The 23493-nt window shown below is 34.2% G+C and overlaps 1 protein-coding gene across 1 annotated transcript in view; it reads right to left on the bottom strand.

The window, feature by feature from the left end:
* LOC131427195 (amyloid beta A4 precursor protein-binding family B member 1-interacting protein) overlaps positions 1 to 23493 on the bottom strand; it is an 80107-nt gene that overhangs the window by 47095 nt on the left and 9519 nt on the right. The window contains exon 2 of the mRNA XM_058590176.1: positions 9561 to 9647. Within this exon, the coding sequence (XP_058446159.1) occupies positions 9561 to 9644 (84 nt within the window). The 5' untranslated portion in view covers positions 9645 to 9647. The remainder of the gene's footprint in view (positions 1 to 9560; positions 9648 to 23493) is intronic.

Below are 23493 nucleotides of genomic sequence, written 5' to 3' on the forward strand. Positions count from 1 at the left end.
AAAGATGAACATTTTTTTTACCTTGTTTCTCAGATAAAAAAATTTTGAGCACGCTCTAGAGCAAATGACTTCCCGCAACCTAGACGGAAACGCTTGCAAAGACCCACAATTTAGCCACTATGAGTGTTACGATATCAAATTTCGTTTCTCGACTCCTCCTCTAGAAATTATTCGAAAGCATACAAGAGACCGGCTGCTATTTCCTAACGCCTCCATCAGTTGTTTTCCCAATAAGTGCTTGCAACGAAAATTTCGAATGCAGTCTGAAATTTCAACAGCTTTCGCTGAGATGTTTCCTACCAAGAATAACAAAAGAGGGAATTGTATATTGCAATCTGTCTGGTCTGGTCTTGGTCGAAAATAAGCAGATGGCCTGCAAGACAAATACGAATAATAGGAAATAAATTGAAAACCGAAGAGAAAGGCAAACCGGGGATGATGATGACCACTCGTAACAGCCTCTAGCTTCTGAAATAAGAGAGATGTGTTCATCATTCAAACAAGCCCAATTGTTTCCGTCAACACGCTAAGAAGCAGCAAACGAAGGGATGTCTAATTACATGTTTTTGCTTTTTTACATATAGAAAGGCTATGCAATCACTGTGAAAACCGACTTTTGAACCGAGGCTCGAAGGGCCGAGTGTCGTATACCTTTTGACTCAGTTCGTCAAGTACGCAAAATGTCTGTGTGTGTGTGTGTGTGTGTGTGTGTGTGTGTGTGTGTATGTGTGTGTGTGTGTATGTGTGTGTGTGTATGTGTGTAGCATTTTTTGCACTCACTTTTCTCGGAGATGACTGAACCGATTTTCATAAACTTAGATTCAAATAAAAGGTATTATTATCTCATACAATGCTCTTAAATTTCCTGAATCCGACTTCCGGTTCCGAAACTACAGAGTGATTAGTGTAAAAATTTCAATTTCAAATTACTTCTTCACTTCGACAAATCGACTTCGGTTATACCAGTCTCCAGCTACCGGTTCCGGCAGCACCGGGAATATTGTTGAAAATATTATCCTATATAGCATGAGTTTCATACACAAAAGTAACACGAGTCCACGATTTCGCTCGTGTATATGTTTATTCGAAATAGTGGCATGAGATGTAAATCAACCTGAACTACAACAGAGTCATTGTCTCTGTAACCAATATTCAGAATGGAATATTTTTTCCTTTCTCATATAAAAAGGTTCATTTGAAAAATCCACTAACCGAAATTGGCCCGGATGGCCAAGTGTCCTATACAATTCGACACAGTTCGTCGAACTGAGTAATGTCTGTGTGTGTTTTGAACGGCAAAGCATACCTCAAAACTACTTCAATTGGTAGTCATTGCCAGTAGACGGCCAAACAAACTAATTTCGGCTTTCCTAGTTCTCGGTTCTCGATTAACGTTCGAAGATTGTAGTAATATCTCACACACTTTTCTCGAACTGACTTTCGATTATACCGACTTCCGAAGAAGGAAAGGCATAAGAACGGCATCATTACACCACTAAGTGGATTAATACAGGCTTTTATGATTGCACCTGCATTCACTAGAATGTCCATTTACGGTATCAAACAGCAGAGCATAGTTTCATACTGTTCAAGTATCAATCATCTATATATCTTTCTCATTAGCTTAAATCAGACAAACACTATAAACCACAAATTGGATCAGAAACGAGCTACTCGAGCATTAAAATACAAACCTTGGAAATAGCAATATTTCGTTTTTTAATGTATTATTTATTGTGATATGAGTAAAAATTGAATTATTAAGATTTGAATTTGGTGTTCAGGCACAAGTGGTGACTTTTCAGCCCTTTTATATATATACGATTTGGTTATTACCATTAAGGGGCTGTCCATAAAAGACGTCACGCCGCAAGGGGGAGGGGGGTGTTTCACAAAACGTGACCTTTTGGGACAGGGGGAGGGGGGAGGTTTGTTGGAATGTGACGTCCAATATTTTCAATGAGCGCTTTTTTGAAATACCTAATTATATTACTGCTTTGCCCTATTTCCAGAAAAAATCTCCACAACAAACGTTTACATTCTATAGGAAAACGTGTATTTGTTAATGTAAAAGCTTTATCTTGTAAATTCGGAAATGAATGATGCAGGAAATCATTTTTGCTGTTATCAGCAAAAGTGCACGAAGGAGTGAATAAATTAGCGAGTTTAATAAATTTTGCCTTATATGAGCAAAAATAAGATGCCTTCAAACGGTTTAACTTAAGTTGTGCACTGACAATTTAGTCAATGTATATGAGTTTGGGTGCACCAATCTCTTGGAATTATGGATTTTTTAACTTTCGGAAATCTTATGATAGGTAGTAAGTAGATGTGGAATATAAACCACACAAAGAATGCAAGAATTTCAAAAACTTTGTTTGGTCGGTCACATTGAAATTTCATGCTTCTTGATGTATTTAAAATTCATTCAGCAATACCATGTTGGCGGAGTAATATCAATAAAACCAGCAAATAACATTAACATATATGTTGTGATTATCAATAATTTTAATGATAAGAAAAACATGTTCAATCATAAAGCATGTCATGCAGCTGATTAATTTACCCTGTTTAGATTTAGGTAGAAGCGATTTGCAAACCAATTATTTAAACCTAACATCTCAATGGTAGAAAATAACATTATTTACTTTGAAATAAGAGTTAAAATATCAAAAATGATTCCATGAGTCTGCTTGAGAAAATAGCAACAAAATATAAAATTCTACCATTGTAACTTCAAAGCAAGAGCAAAACATTTATAGAGACGAATTTTTCAGTAATTTGATTTTCTAGCTTTGAGAATAGTATATCATAAAAATTTCTCTTATCTTATTCTGATGCAGTATATTCAATTGCATTCCGTTTGAAAAAGGAACCACTGGATCAATTGTACTTAATGAAATTGGTATGCCTCATCAATAACGAAATAAGATATAATAACAAATCTTGATCAAACGAGAATATATGTTGAAACTACGTAAACCGTAACGTAATGAAACCGGTATTTTCCCCAACTCTGTTGATAAGGAGTGTTATAAGAGCATTTCCCAAAGATACAAAATTGACAATGTTCCTTGATTTTGGAAAAGTCTCATTGACACGTGTAAACCTTAGTTATAAATTTCTGTAGGATTGCTGTTATTACTAATTTTCACACTCCTCAGCGGGGGATCAACGATTCCAGACGTAGATCATGTCATGTCTTATCTTGATCATATGTGATTTTCCTCCACCAAAATCAAAGCTGATCGAATCATCCAATGATTAAACTTACATGAATCATGAATCATTTTAGCTCAAAATCACTACTGATTTTGTGTGACGGAAGTTCCGTACCGATTTTGATCGATGTGATTTAAAGATCATCGATCAGAAGTGATCTTTATTGGGAAAGATCACAAGCGATCTTCTTCGGCAGTGATCTCGATTTGATGAAGTTTTGATCTTTATTTTCTCAGCCCTGTATGCTACACTTAGAAAATATTATTCCTTAGCTAAAAAAATAATATACCTGTGTACCCCTTGGATAATTAAAACAGATGATATAAATGTTTCATCAATTCCTATCAAATACTTTTGTTAAATTATATAATTAATATTAATAAAACAATTTCGATGGTTTTGTAGTTTTAGAGATATTTTTTAATCTAATGACATCATGTAATAAATCGATTTTTCCCTCATATTTGTATGGTTTGTCATACATATTGAGTATGTATTGAGATGAATTTTATTTATTTTGAATTCGTGACATGTGACATAGGGGGGGTGGGGGGTCTTTGCTTCTGTGACAATTTGTGACAAAGGGGGGTGGGGAGTCATAAATTGCCAAAAAAGCGTGACGTCTTTTATGGACAGCCCCTAAGTCATCATTTGCTTCCGCAAATCTGTGATTTTTGTGTAGGGAAAATTGTGAACCTACTTTATTGTGTAATGGGAAAAGGAACTTATATACTAACTTACTAACTAAAACAAAGGCGAATCAATTCAATTAAAGATTGCATCGATTTTTGTCGGAATTTGCTTATAATATTATGTGCCATTACATCTAATGGCAATGTAACTCATTTGTACTAAATCAGAGGAGACGCTTCAAAATCATTTTCAACATTTTATTTTGAATCATTTGAAGCGTTTTCGTCCTAGTGGAACTAGTGGTTCTGCATAAAGCATGGCTGGTCTGAATTTTGTTTATAAATTGATTATTACACTTTGCCTGGATTTCTTCAATGTGATCCTTGAAAGTGAGTTTTCTGTCATACGTTAAACCTAAGTATTTTGCATGATCTGACCATGTCAATTCCAAGCCATTCAATTTGATAATGTGATTATTGTTTGGTTTAAGGAAATAAGCTCTTGGTTTATGAGAAAAGACAATTAATTGTGTTTTTACTGCACTGGGAGCAATTTTTCATTTTGACAAATGATCACTGTAAATATTTAAGCTTTTTTCTAGGCGACTGGAGATCACTTAGAAGAAATATAAGACAATTGTCTAACTATTTTTCTGCGTAATTGCTTCTTAGAGCGAAAGCAAAGCCATTTGCAGAATAACATAGTGACTCTACTATTGAGATGACGATTGGACCAATAACCCTATTTAAAGACTATTACAATAGGTCAAGTACAAAAAATTTAGGACAACGGTTTTGAATTCATTTTGAGTAATCGAACGATCATATTTGCCAAAACCAAACCGTGCTTGAAACAAAACTAGACAAAATTGCATACTGAAAAGCATCATGCTCTACATTTCAAGTACTTAGAATAAATTACTACAATTTGTGTATGAGTTTATTCCAAACATCGTTTTAAAATTCTTACTATTGGAATATGGAAGAAAAGTCGAAAACAATGTCGATATATCTCCCTCGGCGAAAGACCACATGGTTAAAGTCGAGGTTAAATAACCTTACAATCAATCAATGTCGATATCTCCGGATGGATCCTAACAATATATAGCCCGTTAAACAGGTACTAGCATAAGGTAACTGATAATTGTAATCACTATTGATACAGTACAAAAACTGACAGTTCTCGAATGAAACTATTAATAACTCAAAAATTAGGCATCACACCTCAAAAACAAGTAATTTTATTTCGGCTGTCGAGGAGAACATTTATTTGAGACTGGTTTAATCCAAATCGGATAAGCCATTTTACGAAAACTGTGAGACAATTTATGCGCTATTCATCCGCAATATAAACAACGTGATGCCAGCTTATATACACTCGAATCAGTAACATCCGTCCAGATTTTTCATCGTCATCAATTATGTCCACTGTAGAACAGGTGCGTTTCGTTGAATCCACTGAACCGTCGTAAATATGCGATTTTGTTTATATGAGCACAAGACTCCAAGAAATCATACTGTGACCGAGCGCGTGGTTTACCTCACGACCAGGCAAAAACTGGCTCGCACAAAAGAGGCATCCGAAAATTATCGCTGCCCTTGGCAGGAGCAACGAAACAAAAACAAGTCGCGAAGTAACACCGAAACTCGCTGGCTTTAGATCTTTGCACGCACTGCAAACTGATGGCAGGTGGTACAGGCGCTTTCTAACCCATCGCTCAAAGCATAATACAGAACACGTGCTCGATAAATACTTTTTCGTTCTGAATTTCCGTTCAACAGAGACTTTACATTCTTACTTATCTGGCTATTTGATCCCTTTTATTAGAGAAAAATTTGTTCTGTTATTCACGCTTTCCTTTCATTCTGCTCATTCTGGTTTATCTCCCGAACTACAGGCCGTCGTGCGCTATATTAATAGTTTTTCGTCGTGAGAGCAGATGTTTTGAAAACTTTACAATGCGCACAGCTTTAGCTACGGTGCAACTGAAACATATCTCTCTCCATACATGATGACTGATTCAAAAACTCTTGGTAGTAGTGATGTTGAGTATTTTTATTTTGAAATGTTAATTCCAGGTGTTGCAACAGTCGAACAATTTTCACATCAAACATCACATCGAAGAAACCAATAATTTTATCTTCTCATTTATTATTCATGCTTTTATATCAAAATAATCAAAATATTAAGGAATAAGCCTTCATCATGGTCGGAACATGCGGACCTTGCGGAATGTATCTTTGAATTTTAAAATCGTATAATATAAATTTTAAAATCGTATCGGATATCACTTTGAATTTTAGAATCGAGTGATAATGTGATAGATTAATAAAAATGCAAACAGCAGATATCGGATGTACTACTAAAACTATTTACCTAATTTTAAGAAATATTGATTTGTTCGTCGATTGATCGAGTCCCGACCAACGAGGGAGAACAAAATTGTATCTGAGCATGTTTCGTTTTATATATCTAAATTAGTGAAAATTTTGACCTTGTTTTTAATTAAAATAACAGAAATTATAATTTAATTTGATCTAGGTGCTAACAATATTATATCAAATACCATCAAATAGTCAAAAGTAGCATCATTTTTCCGTTTTCTGCATTGACAGTTTGAAATTTTAAACGCACTTCACCCAGTGGTTCTGGAAACAGCAGTAGGATCCAAATATAATTCAATAGTAGCTTATTGGACCGTAAATCTTTACATTAGAGCTTATGTATGCGACAATCAGTTTAGGTGCCCTGAGAAAATTAAGTGAGTTCCGTTTTAGGAGTTTTTGACCATTACTTCTCTAACTCTAATTTTCTGATCATTAACTGACATGCCATGCACAATATAAAAATTATACAACTAGTTCAAAGGATTTCATTCGTTTTTACATAACCATAACTATTTTTTTCTGAAGAGATAGAATTTTTTTACCTATGATAAAACCTTACACCGAAGCGAAATATGCAACTTTATGCAGCTGTTTTTTACAAAATTTTTAGGAAAAGGTATGCTCAATACTATAAAAAAAAATCTAAGTGGAACTCGATGGAATTTTTTTAGGCCATTTCAAAGTTAGTTTTAATTATTGAATTATGACAACCCGCTTAAAACTAGTTTTCTAATCATAACATGTTTCAAGTTAGTTTTTTATACATACTTTATTTGGAATAATCGTAGAAAATATAAAATCCCATAATATTTGTAGAAGGTAAAGCATAGGTTTATTCTTTTCTGGAAAAGTTATACATCATTTTACCTATTTTTACCTAGGAAACCTTGTACTGAAGCGAAATATGCAACTTAATGCAGCAAACTTTTACAATACTTATAGGAAAATATATTCCTAATCCAAATTATTTTCCAATGAGAATATCCTGAGTACTATTCATGTGACTCATTTTCACTATGGCCATGCTGAATGGTTAAAAAACGGATGGCATCCCGCGTCTGCTATTTATGTAACTCGCTTTTGCAGTGAGCGCAGAGATGTGCAATTCGCTTCTGAGCTATTCCAGTGAATCGAATCTTTAAAGTGTGCTGATAGCTCACAGCTCTTTTCAAAAGAACCGCAGCTCACCAGTTCACCGCACTGGTGGGCAGGGATGCCAGGTTCACAGATTAATCTGTGTTTCACAGATTTTCAACCTTTTGCACGGATTTCAAAAATGGCACAGATTCTCACAGATTTCTGAAAATAGTCACAGATTTACACAGATTCTGAAATCGATCATAGATTTTTAAAATTGATCACAGTTTACCACCAAAAATTACAGAGCGGTAGGAAATAGTGAGAGTTTTTGGATGGTCACAGATTTTTGAAAAAATGACCTGGCATCCCTGCTGGTAAGGTGAAAACAAGCTACGAGTTGAACGGAGCTTCGGCTATTGAAGAGCGAGTTGTAAATGAGAAGAAATGTGTACATGAGCTTTTGTTCGTTCTTCCAAATGTGTATCTATCCTTCTTTAACAGACTGAATGAGCCATTATCAATAAGAAATCTTACCTCTCACTCAGTAGGCTAAGGTACATTCAGGGGTGCCACTTTTGCAGATATTCTCAAATATGATATAATAATAATTCGCAGACAAGTTAGTTCGCATAGCATTGTTCTTTGCGCATGAATGATTTCGATCATGCATATGAAAGCAAAACGGAGTAAGAAAAACGGCGCTCGAAACAAACCTTCAGTTCAATCTTAATGAGCTGATGCATTGAATCAATTCCCTTTAGTGAGCTGATCGGTTCGGAGCTGCTCACCGGTATGAGCTGCTTCGCACATCTCTAAGTTAGCGTCGCACGATCAACATATCGTCTTAAAAAAACGTGTTGCTTCGCGATAACTCAATTTATTTACACGTTTAAAAATGAAATCTCTTCGTAAAGGTATGTATTTTTACAATACTTTACCAAATTTTGTTTGGAAAACATATTTCCATTTTTTTTAAATATGTGTTGAACTTTTGATAATTTTTCGGATTTTCAATATTTAAAACTAACTTTGAAAAGGCCTAAAAAATTGCATCCAGTTCCACTTAGATTTTTTCTAATATTGTTAATTGTCAAAAAGTAAACAAAATAATAATCACAACAACTTTCTTAAGCTGCGCGTGCAAGCATGAGCTTGTTTATGCGTATTTATGCGCACTTTGTAGTAGATACTTAGGTAATAGAGGTAGATTCTACGTAGATAAAACCAAAAAAACTGTTTTTATAAAAATACTTCAAATGTTTTTTTCTTCTAAATGGGATAGAAAAAAAAACAATTTGTATGTGAAAAAAAAATTTTTTTTTCGAAATTGGTACTACCCCCTTAACAAAAATTAAGGTGCCACTTTCAAAAGAAACGTAATATAATCTTGTAAAACTTCTTCGAAGGCACGTTAGCTCTTTAAAATCAGTGAAAGTCACTACAGACTTTTGATCGTCTTTTTCCAGTTTTGGAGCACTGTGCGACGCACATTTCGTAAAGTTCGCACCTGCACAGTGATTCTGATTTCTTCAAACGGTTGAAAACTCGTGCTCATGTATTTCGTTGGATTTCGTTTCCTTTACCGCATGTACGAAATCGTACACCGCCCACGGCGTGCTTACTTAGTTCGTAGAGTCGGTGATTTGTTTTCTTCTGACGTTCCACCACATGTACGTACCAAGGCGCTATATAAGACGGTTTTAAAACCGTTTGTATTTGAGTTCCGTATAAAAAAATGACATTATATTTCAACGTAAGCTTGTGAAAATCTGTCAAGCCATCGTTGATCATAGTGTGTCCGTTCCATTGGCCGTTAAGAAGCAAGACACTTTGCAAACGTATGAGTAATGTCAACAATCGGTGCGTAAAAACAAATTCTCGCGCTTCTTTTCCTGATTTAAAAAAATAAAATTTTGAAATTACACCAGACCTGGACGTTTCATGCATTTCTAAGATATTTGGCATCATTTTTTTTCTTCATTTTGAAGGTTTTTTACGTGGATTTCCGAAGTTACGCGGTTTTTTTTACGCGAATTTCCGAAGTTACGCGTTTTTTGCGCGCTTTTTTTTACGCGGTGCGTATCCCCGCGTAAAAAGAGACCTCAGTGTATGCGTGGCATATCAATTGTGTGTAAGAATATTTAGTTGTTCCGGCTTTTCAATTGTCGCAATGTTCAACATTCATTATTTTGCTATAAGAACGAACAACATAATTAACTTTAATTCAGTTTTACTCACGCCTATGAGATTTTCCAGTTCACCAAGCCACTCGTTCAGTAGTTTATCCGGATCCTCGGTTGAACACGACATCATCGTGAGCATGCCCTGAATAAATGAGAAAAACAGTCGTTCAGCAATATGTGAGTCAAAAGCTTCTTGTAATACACTTTCTGAATGCGCCTGATAAGTATGCACCAAGTCGCACGATTTTAAGAAAGTTTTGCACTGCAAAAGAATGTAGGACGATATAATCCAAGCTTCACATTATTAATCATTATGGGTTTGATGTAGTGAAAAGTTGAAGCTTTCAACGAGTAAGCACATCGGCTCGTTTTGGTGCGTTTTTTTGACAAAAAAAAATGAATTATCATACATACTATGGCTTGTGATTTCGCGTCCCAGCGAGACTACCATCAGTGAAAGAAATATATAATAATATATTTATGACTTTTTTTCTATATTGAGTAACATATTTGTAATAATCATTCCTACTTGCATTATCCATATTTTTTCCATAGTCGGAAACTAAAATAAGACTAACAAAAAAGATAAACGAGGTGCGACATTCACATTCTACTTTCAATTGTCAAAATGGTAGTAAATGTAAGTTGGCGAAATTGTTCTAATTGTTTAGATAACGTCTCTAGACAGCCAGGAAAACTAGAATGGAGGAAATTAGAAAGTAGAGACCGTACAAGCGTAGAAAAGAGTGTAGTTTGTCAGAGTATAATCTTGCAATCTGTATATGAAGATGCTAACTTTCTTAATTGAACTCAAAAATGATTTCGTTGTACAATAAAGTTATAGGAAATTTTATTTTCAGCAACTTTGCTGAAAAAAGCACCTCTCCAACTTTTCATTTGATCGAGTTACATCAATTTTCCCGAGTAAAAATAGGGTGGCTCCCGAAAAATATTTTTTTTTGTTCTAACTTTTTTGTAAAACGTTATATGGTAAAGATGTCTTCAGAAGAGTTGTTGAACTAGTTATTGCGCACTATTTTGCAAAACCAAGCTTATTCATATAAGCTACCAGTCAAAAGTTATGATTGTTTTTTCATCAAAAAATAGTCAAGCTTCATTAGATGCCAAATCGATAAAAATGTATCCTATGCGGTTTCTGAAAGGTCATAATATAAGTAAAAATTTAAGAGAATATTGGAAGGGTGTTATTTTTTTAACTTATTTAAATGAGTCTTAAAAATACCTTCAAAAACTCAAAAACATTGCATAACTCTTAAACGCCTTAACGTATCAACATACTTCCTTTAACATAATAATAGTATCAAATTAGTTCTACAAGTGTTCCATACACTGTCCATTCGAGAAATGAGACACACAAAAACTTCAGCCGAAAAAAGATGGCAGAATAATTTAAATTAATTTATCCCAAAATAACTACTTCAACTGAGTTTGAGCAACTGAGGATTAGAGATACTGTGTAATATGGTTATTCCTCTAGTTCTAGTTCTAGTTGGCCATGATAAATCTGATTTACAAAGCTTACGGATGATGATGATTGCTGGTAAGAGTAATAATGAAATTTTACAGTATCTCATTAGAAGATTTCAGAATGCTGAAGAAATTTCAATACTCAAGTAGATCCTTTTGATGAGGTCAATTGACCAATAACCGGAATAAGATAAACTGGTCTCAAAACTGCACAAATAGTCATTATCAGTAGGCAACTAAACAAACCGATTCCGACTATCCTGATTCCCGGTATCCGGTCCCAGAAGCACCGGAAATAGTGGTCATATTTACCAAAATGGATCTCACTCACCACTAGGTGAAATAAAACAGGTTTTTATTATTGAAAAATAAAAAAGTACTTCCGAAACCGAAATCTGGGAACCAATATAATCGACATCGGATCGAGAAAAGTGAGTGAGATCCATTTTTGAGTACATTCAGTCTCCGGTCGAGAATCAGAGATCGGTTTCCAAGAACCAGGAAAACCGAGATTAATTTGTTTGACCGTCTACTGACAATAACTTGCAGTAGTTTTGAGTCAAGTTTACATTTTTTCATGTTTTTTTTCCATTGCCGCTTCAAGACACACAGACATTACTCAGCTACCTTTTAATATGAGAAAAAAAAAATCCATTATGAATATTGATCATGGACACAATACATTTGTTTTAAATAATTCAAGCTGGTTATATATATATATATATATATATATATATATATATATATATATATATATATATATATATATATATATATATATATATATATATATATATATATATATATATATATATATATATATATATATATATATATATATATATATATATATATATATATATATATATATATATATATATATATATATATATATATATATACTAGCGGACCCCTGCACACTTCGTAGCGCAATAATATTAGATCAGATTTAAATAAATCAAAACTACTTTCAATCTATTTTAATGATTATTGTCAAAAAGACTGAGCCACAGGTTGAGAATAACTGTTCTGCGATAAAAACATGTTTTGTTTCTCCATTTTTGGTAAACAACAATTTTCCATGTAAAAACTCAAACTTCATGACACAAACTCCTTACGATTACCCTTGTGCTTTATTGACGGTAACATAAAAGCTAAACGAATGAAAAACTGACCTTTAAATTTAAATGACATATCAGTGGGAGTCATTGGAATTGTTCCCTCGATAACATTTGCCATTAACCTTTTAACTTTGAACTTTTTTTCTGCATTTGCTTCTGTACTTTCTGTATTTATTATTATACTTTCTGAACCTGTTCCTGTACTTTCTGCTCTTGATTCTGAGTTGTATGTATCAGTTTCTACACCTGTTTCAGTACTCTCTGTTTGTTCCTGTGCTTTCTCTACAACATGTTCCTGTCCTCTCTGCACTTGTTCTAGTATTTTCAATATTTGTTTCTCTCATGTCTGAAAGTTGATGGATCGTTTCAAAGAGGAAAAAATGTCAACTTGATTCTCAAATCCCGTTCGATGATGTCCGTAAAAGCGACAGAAGTGTTGATTAGAGTATGCTGTACGGAACTGTTCATAACCACATAATAAATTGAAATTCTCTGCAAAAACCGATGTTTAGAGAAAAATAGGCCCAAAGACGTCTCGAATGGGTTGATATAATTTGGATCGTATCTGGGTCAAATGAAGACGTATTTGAAACAATCTCTAAAATTTGGAGGTCATTTTGAGAAAAACACGAACAAAATCTCCCAAAGGTATCAAGTATCTATTACTGATGCTGAAGGTGAATGGATTTGCAATAAATGTATTTGTCTGAAAGTACTCGATCCAATGAAGCGATATTTGAAATGAGTTTCGCACACTTGTAACTGCAATTATGATCTTAACTCTTTTGTACAAATAGTCATCTCAATAGTAGAGTCGCCCTCTTATTTTACCGATTGCTCGACTTCAATTGAATCAACGAATCGTGATAAAATCGGATACAACATGTTTGTTTCGATTCTAAGAAACAATACCACAGACAGAATAGTTCGAAAATTGTTCAACACTACTATTATAGCGACGTGAAAACTCGAATGCACATATTTTCAACTTACCCTTAAAGTCCATCTATCGAACAGAGATATCGGATCTCACTCTGACAATTAGTTTTTGCATTTTGAGATGAACAGGGTTGCCGTTACTCTACCAAATTATATTCGCATTTTACTCCAAATTTATTTCATTTGTCAATCGAATGTACTTTTTGTAACAGTTGTGTTTGGGTTCATCTAAAGAAATTCAAGAAGTATGACTATAACTGACCTCAACTTGTGATGCAAAATTTTACTTTTCGGGCAGTGCTTATGTAAAATTTAGACCAAAAACAAACCAAAAAAACATCCTTCGAATTTAAACGGAATTACTCCATTGAACACTTCAATCTTGTTGTCTCTGGATGAAAGTTCAGCGCATTGTGGTAACAATAATTACATCCAACGTAAAGATAGAGATTCACATTTTTTTAATTTAAAGAAAACAACGAATCATAAAATAACGTGCTCTCGTCAATGACTTTATTTTTTTACAGTCGTTCTTTAATTTCAATTCACGGCATTGAACACAAATTATATATTTTGAAAAATGGAAACACGTATGCTGTGCATTTCGTGCCCATACTTAATTGAACATGTGGTTCGAAATAAAGAAACACGTAAATCAAGTATGCTCAGTAAAATTTGAATACAAACAGCTAGTTTGGCGCCAAACGATTTTATCAATAATCTATTATTCATATTTTGCTCTCCAGCGGGCAGCATCATTGCATAACTCAATACGCGTCAAACAATCATTGGAGATCTAGCATGCATTGAATGGAAAATTTCCAATTCTGAACGAATCAATTTTCTAGTTTTTCTCCACTTTCCCGAAGGATTTTCCTTATGTACTATAGCCTAAAACCTCCGCATAAACGTCACCTTTCGAACAAAAAAAATCATTTGAAGATCGGCCCACGCATACCAGAGAACATTAGCAACACACACTTTTTTCGCTGTTATTATATATATATATATATATATATATATATATATATATATATATATATATATATATATATATATATATATATATATATATATATATATATATATATATATATATATATATATATATATATATATATACATATATATATATATATATATATATATATATATATATATATATATATATATATATATATATATATATATATATATATATATATATATATATATATATATATCTACTGCGCATCAGCCGGCGTCGATATTCGTTTTCTTTACCACGTGTATGAAATCGCACGCAGCATGCTGTGTGGTTCGTTTGTAGAGGCGGTGTAGTGTTTTTTCATACGTTCCAGCACATATACGTAACAGTGCGCTTTATATGGAATTTAGATTTTTTTTTTGAAGTTTTAAGTGTCATACATAACCCAGTAATTTTGAAGCTGGAAGTCGGATCGGGATGAAACTCAGAAGTGGAATCATAAAACCATTCATTTGAAACTAATAGCGAACATAGGTCAAGCCATCGCTGAGAAAAGTGAGTTAGATTTTAGTGTTTGTGAACAATTTTCACGAAGAATCCAGACCAGGAAACCGGGACTTTGAACTAAAGTCAACTGACAACGTACGTCGATTGGAATTGTCCAACAGATGTCTCGATTTCAACTATTTCCCCTCGGAGTGAAAAATCGCCAAGGTCGTACCGTTACTGAAACCATCTAAAGATCCAATGAATCCCTCTAGCTATCGTCCCAGCAAGCTCTTCGAAAGACTAATCTTAGATCGTGTTCTGTTGCACATCGAAAAAAAAAATTTTATTGCCTAAACAGTTAGGATTCAGAAAGGGCCATTCCACAACTCAAAGAGTAGTTGCATAGAGTAGTGAACATCATCGACCCTAACAAGCTATGGCTCTACTGGACGTCGAGAAAGCATTCGACAACGTCTGGCACGAAGGTCTCATCTACGAGATGTATCGCTACAACTTCCCAGTGTACCTCATCAAGATCGTGCAAAACTATCTCAGTGGCAGAGGCTTCAAAGTCAGCGTGAACCCTGTCAAACGGGTTTGACGTACCTGCTGGAGTACCTCAGAATAGTATTATCGGACCAGTATTGTACAACGTCTACACCTCAGATTTCCCTCGTCTTCCTGATGGTTGCCAATTTTGCTTCTTCGCGGATGATACAGCTATCCTGTGCAAAGGAAGGGTCACAAAACATCTCACCAAAAAGTTGCAGAAATGCCTTGATTCCGTTGTCATTTACATGAACACCTGGAAGATAAAAATTAACGCTTCCAAAACTCAAGCGATCCTATTTCCATACAGTCTATCTCAGCGACTCACTCCTCCAGCTGATTGCAAGATCGTGGTTGATGGGCTTCCAATCGATTGGTCCAATGAGTTGGTTTACCTGGGGCTCACTTTTGACTGTAAACTACTTTTCCGCTCGCACGTCGATAAAATAAAAACTAAATGCTTCTTGCTCATCAAATCAATCAATCGTTAATCAAGAGAAATTAATCGCTAATCAAGAGAAGGTCCCCTCTTATTTGCAAGAATAAGTTAGCCGTTTACACTCAGATTATCGCTCCAGTGTTTCAGTACGCGTTGCCTGTGTGGGGGAGATGTGCCGTTACACATCGGAACAAAATCCAAGTGCTACAGAACAGAGCCTTGAAAATGATCCTGGATCTTCCGTGGTTCACCAGGACTTCAACAGTTCACCAAATAGCAGACGTCACTACCGTCAACTCGAAAATTTTTTCAACCAAAAAAAAATTCAAGAAAAATGTGCAATTTCTGAACACCCTCTAATTAGTTCACTATTTTAGTATTTGTTTGTAGTTTTAGTTGTAAGTTTAGTTATATAAATCAAACTGTCTCTCAGTTAAACTGCTAAAAAGGAATTTAATCAGAAATTTTTAACTAGAAAATTGCCGTAAATTAAAAGATGAAAAGTATCATTACTACATCACTTGACATGTAACATCATACATAAATGTAACCAAAGGGAAACAATAAATATTTAATGTAAAAAAAATAACGTCAATTAGAATTGATTTGAGATTTTTCTCTGAGAAGAGTGAGGAAGCAATTTGAAATTGAAATTTTTACACTAATCACTCTGTAATTCTGGAACCGGAAGTCGGATCTAAATAAAGACAATATACCTTTCATTTGAGCCTAAGTTTGTGAAACTGGGTTTATTCATCTCTGAGAAAAACTAATTCACTTATCAGTTCAGCGATCTCCGAGAAAAGTGAGTGCAAAAAAATGCTACATACATATACACATACAGACATGTTGAGTGCTCGATGAGAAAGGCAAAAAGACGAAAATTTATTGAAACGTAGAGCCGTTTTAAGATAGTTTTGAATACGATCAGTATCTTATGGAAAAACTTGTACTTGGTTATCACGGCATTCACGTTACAGTCCTATATCTACTGACCAAGTACAGCGAAGTATGCTTGGTTTCATCTAGTCAATTGGACTTTTTCTTCATGTGTTTTCATATTAAGGGTAGTTTAATTGGTAAAACAATTTCCTTGGTAAGAAGTTTGCTAAGGATTCGAGTCCCGTCTCTGCGGTAACGGGACTGCCACTTTGGACTGTCGTTTGGCATAATACCGTTTGGAATAAAGCCGTTTGGCATAATGGTAACTTGGCATAATGGTTATTTGGCATAATGATCATTTGGCATAACAGTAATTTGGAATAACAGATCAACGTGCTGCTTAATAGCATTTGTTCCAATTCACTGCCATTTTGAAAGGTCTAATGTGGCTACGCCTCATCGTTTTTAAAGATTTGCTGTCCGATCTCGCTACCGCTCTTTCGGACTTAACTTAATGCTATTTCACCTAATATCATCGAAATATTTAGACCGAATATAAAATTCACACATTTCGTTCGAGTTTTCCTAGCGAAACATCACTCGATCGAAACACAAACGAAATTTCACATTAGATTAAAATATTGCGAGTTCAATTATTACTATGACAAATGGAATTATGCCAAATGACAATTATGCCAAATAACTATTATGCCAAACAACCATTATGCCAAACGGCGTTATGCCAAATTGTGCTAAATGACTTTTTGTCAAACGGGCCGCCCCCGCAGTAACATTGTCGCGGTTTTCATTACATAATTGCATTCACAAGTCAATTTTCTCCGTTAGATACTGATCATATATAAAAAATGAAATGAAATCCCAGTAGAAGATATTTTTATCATTTCTTTACTATTATAATATTAAACGAATTTTTAATTATAAGATAATGAGAAATAATAGTATAAATCTAAACGTTTTTTATGAATGAGTGAAAATTTAAGCTACTAATGAATAAACTTCACGCTACCTATCCAACATCCACAAACATGTTATAATTTTTTATTTGAATATTTCAATTTCACTTATTTCTGCTCATCTATAAAATTAACACTTACAAAACAAACATCCAAAATACTAGATATCATTTAACAATTTAACGCAAATCATTTTTTAATGAAAATTTCATTAACTCTCATCGAGTTTGTATTGAATATAACAAAATTAGCTTTTATTTGCAACTCCGTGTGTTCTATGCACTACTCCTTCTGGCAAATGTCCGTTCGAGAAAATAAATACATATAACTAGTTTAGCAATAAAACATGTTTTCAATCCCAACTCTTCATGGTTGAGGTACTGAATGGCGCTTCTGATTAACCGAAATGCTAAAAACCCGTTAGGCTAATGATAAATCCTCTCCACTCCTCCATAGGTAAAGACAATTTGTGTCGTTCATTTCTAACTAACAAAAAACCCACGCGGAGTGCCACCGACGCGCCGCACATGCCTGGATGGTACCTAATCAAGATCACACCATGGTAGTCTCACCAGGTTGCAAGTGGTTAGGTATTCATGGCATCACGGACGATGAAAACCAAACATTATGCTAAATTGTAGGTCACTTGCAGTTACAGGAAACAATTGAACAGAGAAGACCTTTGGCACCGATGAATCTCTCCGAATGCAGTTTAAAGCGTGGTCTTCTTGATCTCAACCCGTATCCAGGAAACAGCTTCCAATATGATTATATAAATGTTGAAATACATATTCTGTACACCTAGATCAGTGAATGTACTATACAACAAAGCCGTTTCCAAATTACATCGTATTTTTATTATGGATATACAATCCATAAAGTACTACTAAATCCATGCTACATCGCACAACCTGTTCAAATCTACCCAATAGTGTAATGATGCCTTTTTCATAAAATTCATTCTCATATTGCAAGAATCGAAAAAGTGTAACTTGTTTTAGAAAATCCGGTTAAATATTTTTGAATGCAAAAACCGGACAAAAACATTGGGTGAATCAACCGAATACGGATGCTAAAGTCGCTTAAAAAGGTGCATGTCAGACACATGACTGGAGGACGTGAATACGAACAAAATATATTTCATTCAGGGGTTAGCCAAATTTTGTGCTAGGGCATTTAACCGATTTTGATATGTTTACGTTTCGTCTTCAATTTGAACTGCTTTATGCAAAACTCGGTAGTTCAATTTGAACCGCTAAGCAGACGTAAAGTTTCTGCTATTTGCAGAACACTTTTTTCTTTGCATCGAAATGCAATGTCAATACTGACGTGCCGAACGAAAACGTGTTTTCGACTTTTTCTGGCCGATGCAGGACTCAGGGGTTAGTCAAATTTTGTAACCGATTTTGATATGTTTATGTTTACGTCTGCTTATCGGTTCAAATTGAACTGTCGAGTTTTGCATAAAGAAGCTCAATTTGAACTGCTAAGCACTGATGAGTCAAAGACGAAACGTAAACATATCAAAATAGATTTTCTTCTTTCAAACTTTTGAATATCAATAATCGTTCATATTGTAGATGCCTATGAGGAAACTAGATTCATAACTTTTAGTTCCGATGAATATTGATTTAAAGAACATTGTTTTTAGTGTTTCTAGGATATATACACAGTGTAAACTGCCAAGAAACAAATTGATCGTTTTGAAAATGGGCTCAAATGCAAAATTTCTGCTATAAAATGTTTAAAGTATGTTTGAAATGTGATCAAATTTGGTCTTGGAATGCGAACATTATATTAAAAATGGTTTCTGTAAACCTACACTTTAAAAATAAACCGTAAACATTGCCTATATGACTTTGCTTCGCGTCTTGTAGCACGCCGTGAAGCAAGATCTTCTTTCTCGTACAATACTAACGAGAGCGAACTCTTCATTTCATTACATTGTCATGGATTGCTTAGTTCATGTGTTAACTGAGACTGAGAGCACAAACAATTTACTTATTTAAAAGATATTTTTTATTCAGGCCTATTTGCGTACAAGCTTTACGTGGCCGATTGAGCCGAATTTTTAAATAAATTGAGTTGGATCTCGTTGTCACCCTTTTTCTAGGGGAAGAGGAGCTTCCATTTCCCTCCTGCGAGGATTGAGGGGCACTTCGTTCGTGGTTCGTCTCGTCATCCATTGCCACATCGATAGTATTGTTGTTGGTTTCATTGCTAGTTGCTGGAGATGAGCCTTGTTGTACATTGTTTGCAGTTGCTGGTTGGTTGGATGGTAAGTTGTTCACTGCAGCTAATGCACTTTGTTCTATAGGGGATACGTTGGATGGTTTCGTTGAAGGGGATGCTTCACTGTTGTTGGTGACTGTTACAGGTGTACTGAGGTTGCTTTGGGTTGGTGTGAAGGAAGCACCGTTGGCCTTTGGTGTAGTTGTCTCCTTGTCCAGTTTATCACATGGCTTATCGTAGTGAACAGCTTTTTGACAATATTGACATTTGCACGGAATTCTTGTATCTTGACCGAAAATCACATAAGAAGGTATAGGCTTCTTCAAGTGTATGCGTAATAAACGTACGCCATTTAGAATACCGGGGAAAAAATTCTTCCACTTTTCTTTTTCGATAGAGAGAATCTCTCCATATTGGGACATAGTTTTGTGAATATAATAATCGGTGACGCTTGAGTGAAGATCATGCACACGCACTTCTATAGCACTATCATCCATATATACTGGAATATTGTACCTAATGTTCTCGTGCTCTACATAGTGCACATTGTTATTGTCTTTTGCGAATTGAATTGTATCCAACTCTTTATAAAACTGGATGTAAACAACATTATACGTCTTAATGCATTGAAGTAAATGCACACGTTTAATGTCCAGCTGCATTTGCTCCTTAAGCAAACCTTCAAGTTCTCGTATCGAAGGTCGAATTTTGCACTGCCTGAAGTCAACAACAATTGTTTTCTTTCGTGTCGGCGGTAGCTTTTGTTCGTTTGGTTCACTCATTTTCGAGGTCTATTGTTCACTACACAATACTGTACTTGGTTTCTTCTGTTTCCAACGTAAGCGGTTTTGTTTTATCGACTGACTTGGATGAGATGTAAAACCGAACTGAAACAAACAATTTACTTGGCAAGGGGAATTGGTCTACTCAGTAGCATATACTCTCACGCATCCAGTTTCTCTCTAATATAGGTCTCTCATCCAGCTATGTCAAGCAAAGTGTTCACAGCAGATGTTTTTTGTTGCTTCGTTCGTTTGAGGATTCACAATACAAGCCCTGCCTTCTACCACACAATTGAAAAAAAACCGAAACAAATGAGAGGTAAAAAATACAGGATTGTGACAGGACCGACTACAATGACATTAAAAATTGAATCTTCAAATTCATCTCAAAGACCTAATAGTTTCTAAGCACCAGGCAGTATTTTCGAATTCAAAACGATTTCATAATTATATTGATTTAAACTGCTTACATAATTACTAGAAGAACATAACTTCCTACACCCATATACCGTCGAGATCAGCAAATGTGTGAGTGCAAAATAATGTTCTTCTATTTCCTCGAAGATGGCTGAACCAATTGCAGACTAATTTCTTACAAACCAGGAATATATTTTTACAAATCAACAAAATTTTAGAAAGCTGCATGGCACACCAAGTCAATAGAAAAATTGATATGTTAAATTAAGGATGAAAACGAAAAAGGTCTGGCTGAATCCATCTGTCAGACGTAGGGTTAATGTAAAATTCATTTAAATATTCGTCTAAAAAATCTCGTCTCTCTTAGCAAAATTTTATGGGATAATATTTTAATTTTATTATACATTTCAAAACTTAAAAAAAAAAACGACGAATATTCATATCGGTTTTATAAAATGATCATCGGTTTTATAAAACCGACACACTGAAGAAGGATGTAAGTAACATTCCGAAATACGCGTATCTGTATTGTAACGTTTGTTATGCTTCATTAAAGTATAGTGACTTTGTGAAAGTGTAATAACGTGACAGTGAAATAGTGGAATTAAATGGTACAGAAAAAGTGCAACTGTTGAATTCCATCATATTTTGTGTTGAAAATGTTAGGAAATGACAAATTACTATTAAAAATCTTTTCCAAACGATATTATCCTATGTATGATACATCATACGCTGGGTCAATACGGTTGCAACAAAATTATAAAAGATATACCTATATTAAAAAAAAATTTTGTTTCGATTATAGAGGTTTTAACCTTAAGGTCATTCTTCGGGCCAGAAACATTTTCTGACCCTATGTGCGGGGTTGGGAATCGAACCCAGGTGGGCTGCGTGTAAGGTATCGACTTACTCATCACACTATACCCGTCCCCAAAAAAAAAGTTATTATACATACGATTTAATGTCTTACATAGTACCGGTAGAAGTACTATCAGAGATGAAGGTACAATATAAACAGAAGTGTTTGGTGCATTTCGTCCAAAATATACACTTTCGTTTCTGTTTTTAGCGGATTGCTATTGATAATATAATTAATGTATACATTCAAGCTGCAATAAACAATTTGATTTGTTTCCATTTCTTCATTTTTAAGAAAATACCTATTTGTATTTGTATATTTGAGATATTTGTTCATTTTGTCGAAAGTATCGTAAGCTCTTTCGATAGTTTTTCCAATGTTTAATCAGTTTTGGAGGTATTCATACTTCCGTGTTCGTGTTCGTCAAATCCGGAAACATTCTTTTATTTTTTGCAGCCATGTTTTTAAATATTCCACGTTTCAAAGATATAAAAAAATCGATTTGATTTTCTGATTGCAAGAGATTTTCGAAAGACTTCAACTGATCAAAAAATTCTGATTCTCGAGTTTATCTGTTGTATTATCCCACCGTATGATATATCATACGTTCAAATGTTAACAATAATTTTTTATGGTTTAACATATATTTTTTGGAATTTCGCTACAGAAATAACTAATTTAAATCTTCAGCAATAGTTTGTTAAAAGATGGAAGTATTACCTATGGTTTCGAACATAAGATTCGCAGGAATATGTTACTTACTTTTCTTTGGCCATTTGTGTGAATTTTGTAAGGTTATAACACAAATAAATCGTTGACACTTGAGAACAATTTTAATATACAAAGAAATTAGAAGTGTAAACTATCAATTAGTGCTCTAGTAAAGCTGTTAGGTATTACACTTCTAAAGTGAACATGTATCAAAAAATAAGAAGTTTTGCGTATGATATATCCTACGCAAGGACATTATGGCTTAACTTGCCTCAAAACTATTCCAATCGGTAGTCATTGTCAGTAGACGGCCAAACAAATTAATTTCGGATTTTTCACTTCGTTTCCTTCGAGATGACCTAACCGACCTGAGTGCTGTTGCACTCTGTAGATTATACTAGTTTATGAGTTAGTTAGTTAGTTAACATGAAGCATAACTAGAAATTTGACTTTCTTGTACTCAAAATAAAGAACCTTTTCTTCGTTTTAGATTATATACATGGAATTCCTAGTTAAAGTCATTCTTCTTTCTTTCAAATGGTAAACGCAAAGAGTGATTCAAAACCGCTTCATTTTAACCGATTTGGAGACAAAATTGAACTTCTCATTGAAATTGAAACCACAAAATTTATATTGAAAACACCTATGATTGACAATACATGGTTTCAATAAACAGGGTCTATAAATGGTAACAATGTATTCTTGCATTCTTAAATTCGGTAAGAATATTCCGAGAATGAAAACGCACTGAACTGCAAGAAGTATTTTTTTCTCTCAAATGTTTGGAAATTCAACGCGTAGTTTAATGTACACAAAACTCACGGCTTGAGTCAGGGGCGGCAAGTTTCAAAACATATTGGGGGGCAAAAAATATTATTATCATATATCATTTTATTTAGCTAAAAAATTTCTCTATAAAGCGAACGGAAATAAGTTGATGGTATATAAACAGGAATTACAAATTATTCAAAATTTTATTATACTTAATATACAGAATAAAAATAGCACAATTAACTCAAATATTATGATAGTGTAAATGTTTTGTGTCTCATCATGCGGCACTTTCCACATTGTAGTTAATTAGATTAAAAATTGTATTTAATAAGTTAAGAAATATTTACGACTACGGAGATGAATTA

The sequence above is a fragment of the Malaya genurostris genome, chromosome 2 (assembly GCF_030247185.1).
Source record: "Malaya genurostris strain Urasoe2022 chromosome 2, Malgen_1.1, whole genome shotgun sequence".
NCBI lineage: Eukaryota > Metazoa > Arthropoda > Insecta > Diptera > Culicidae > Malaya > Malaya genurostris.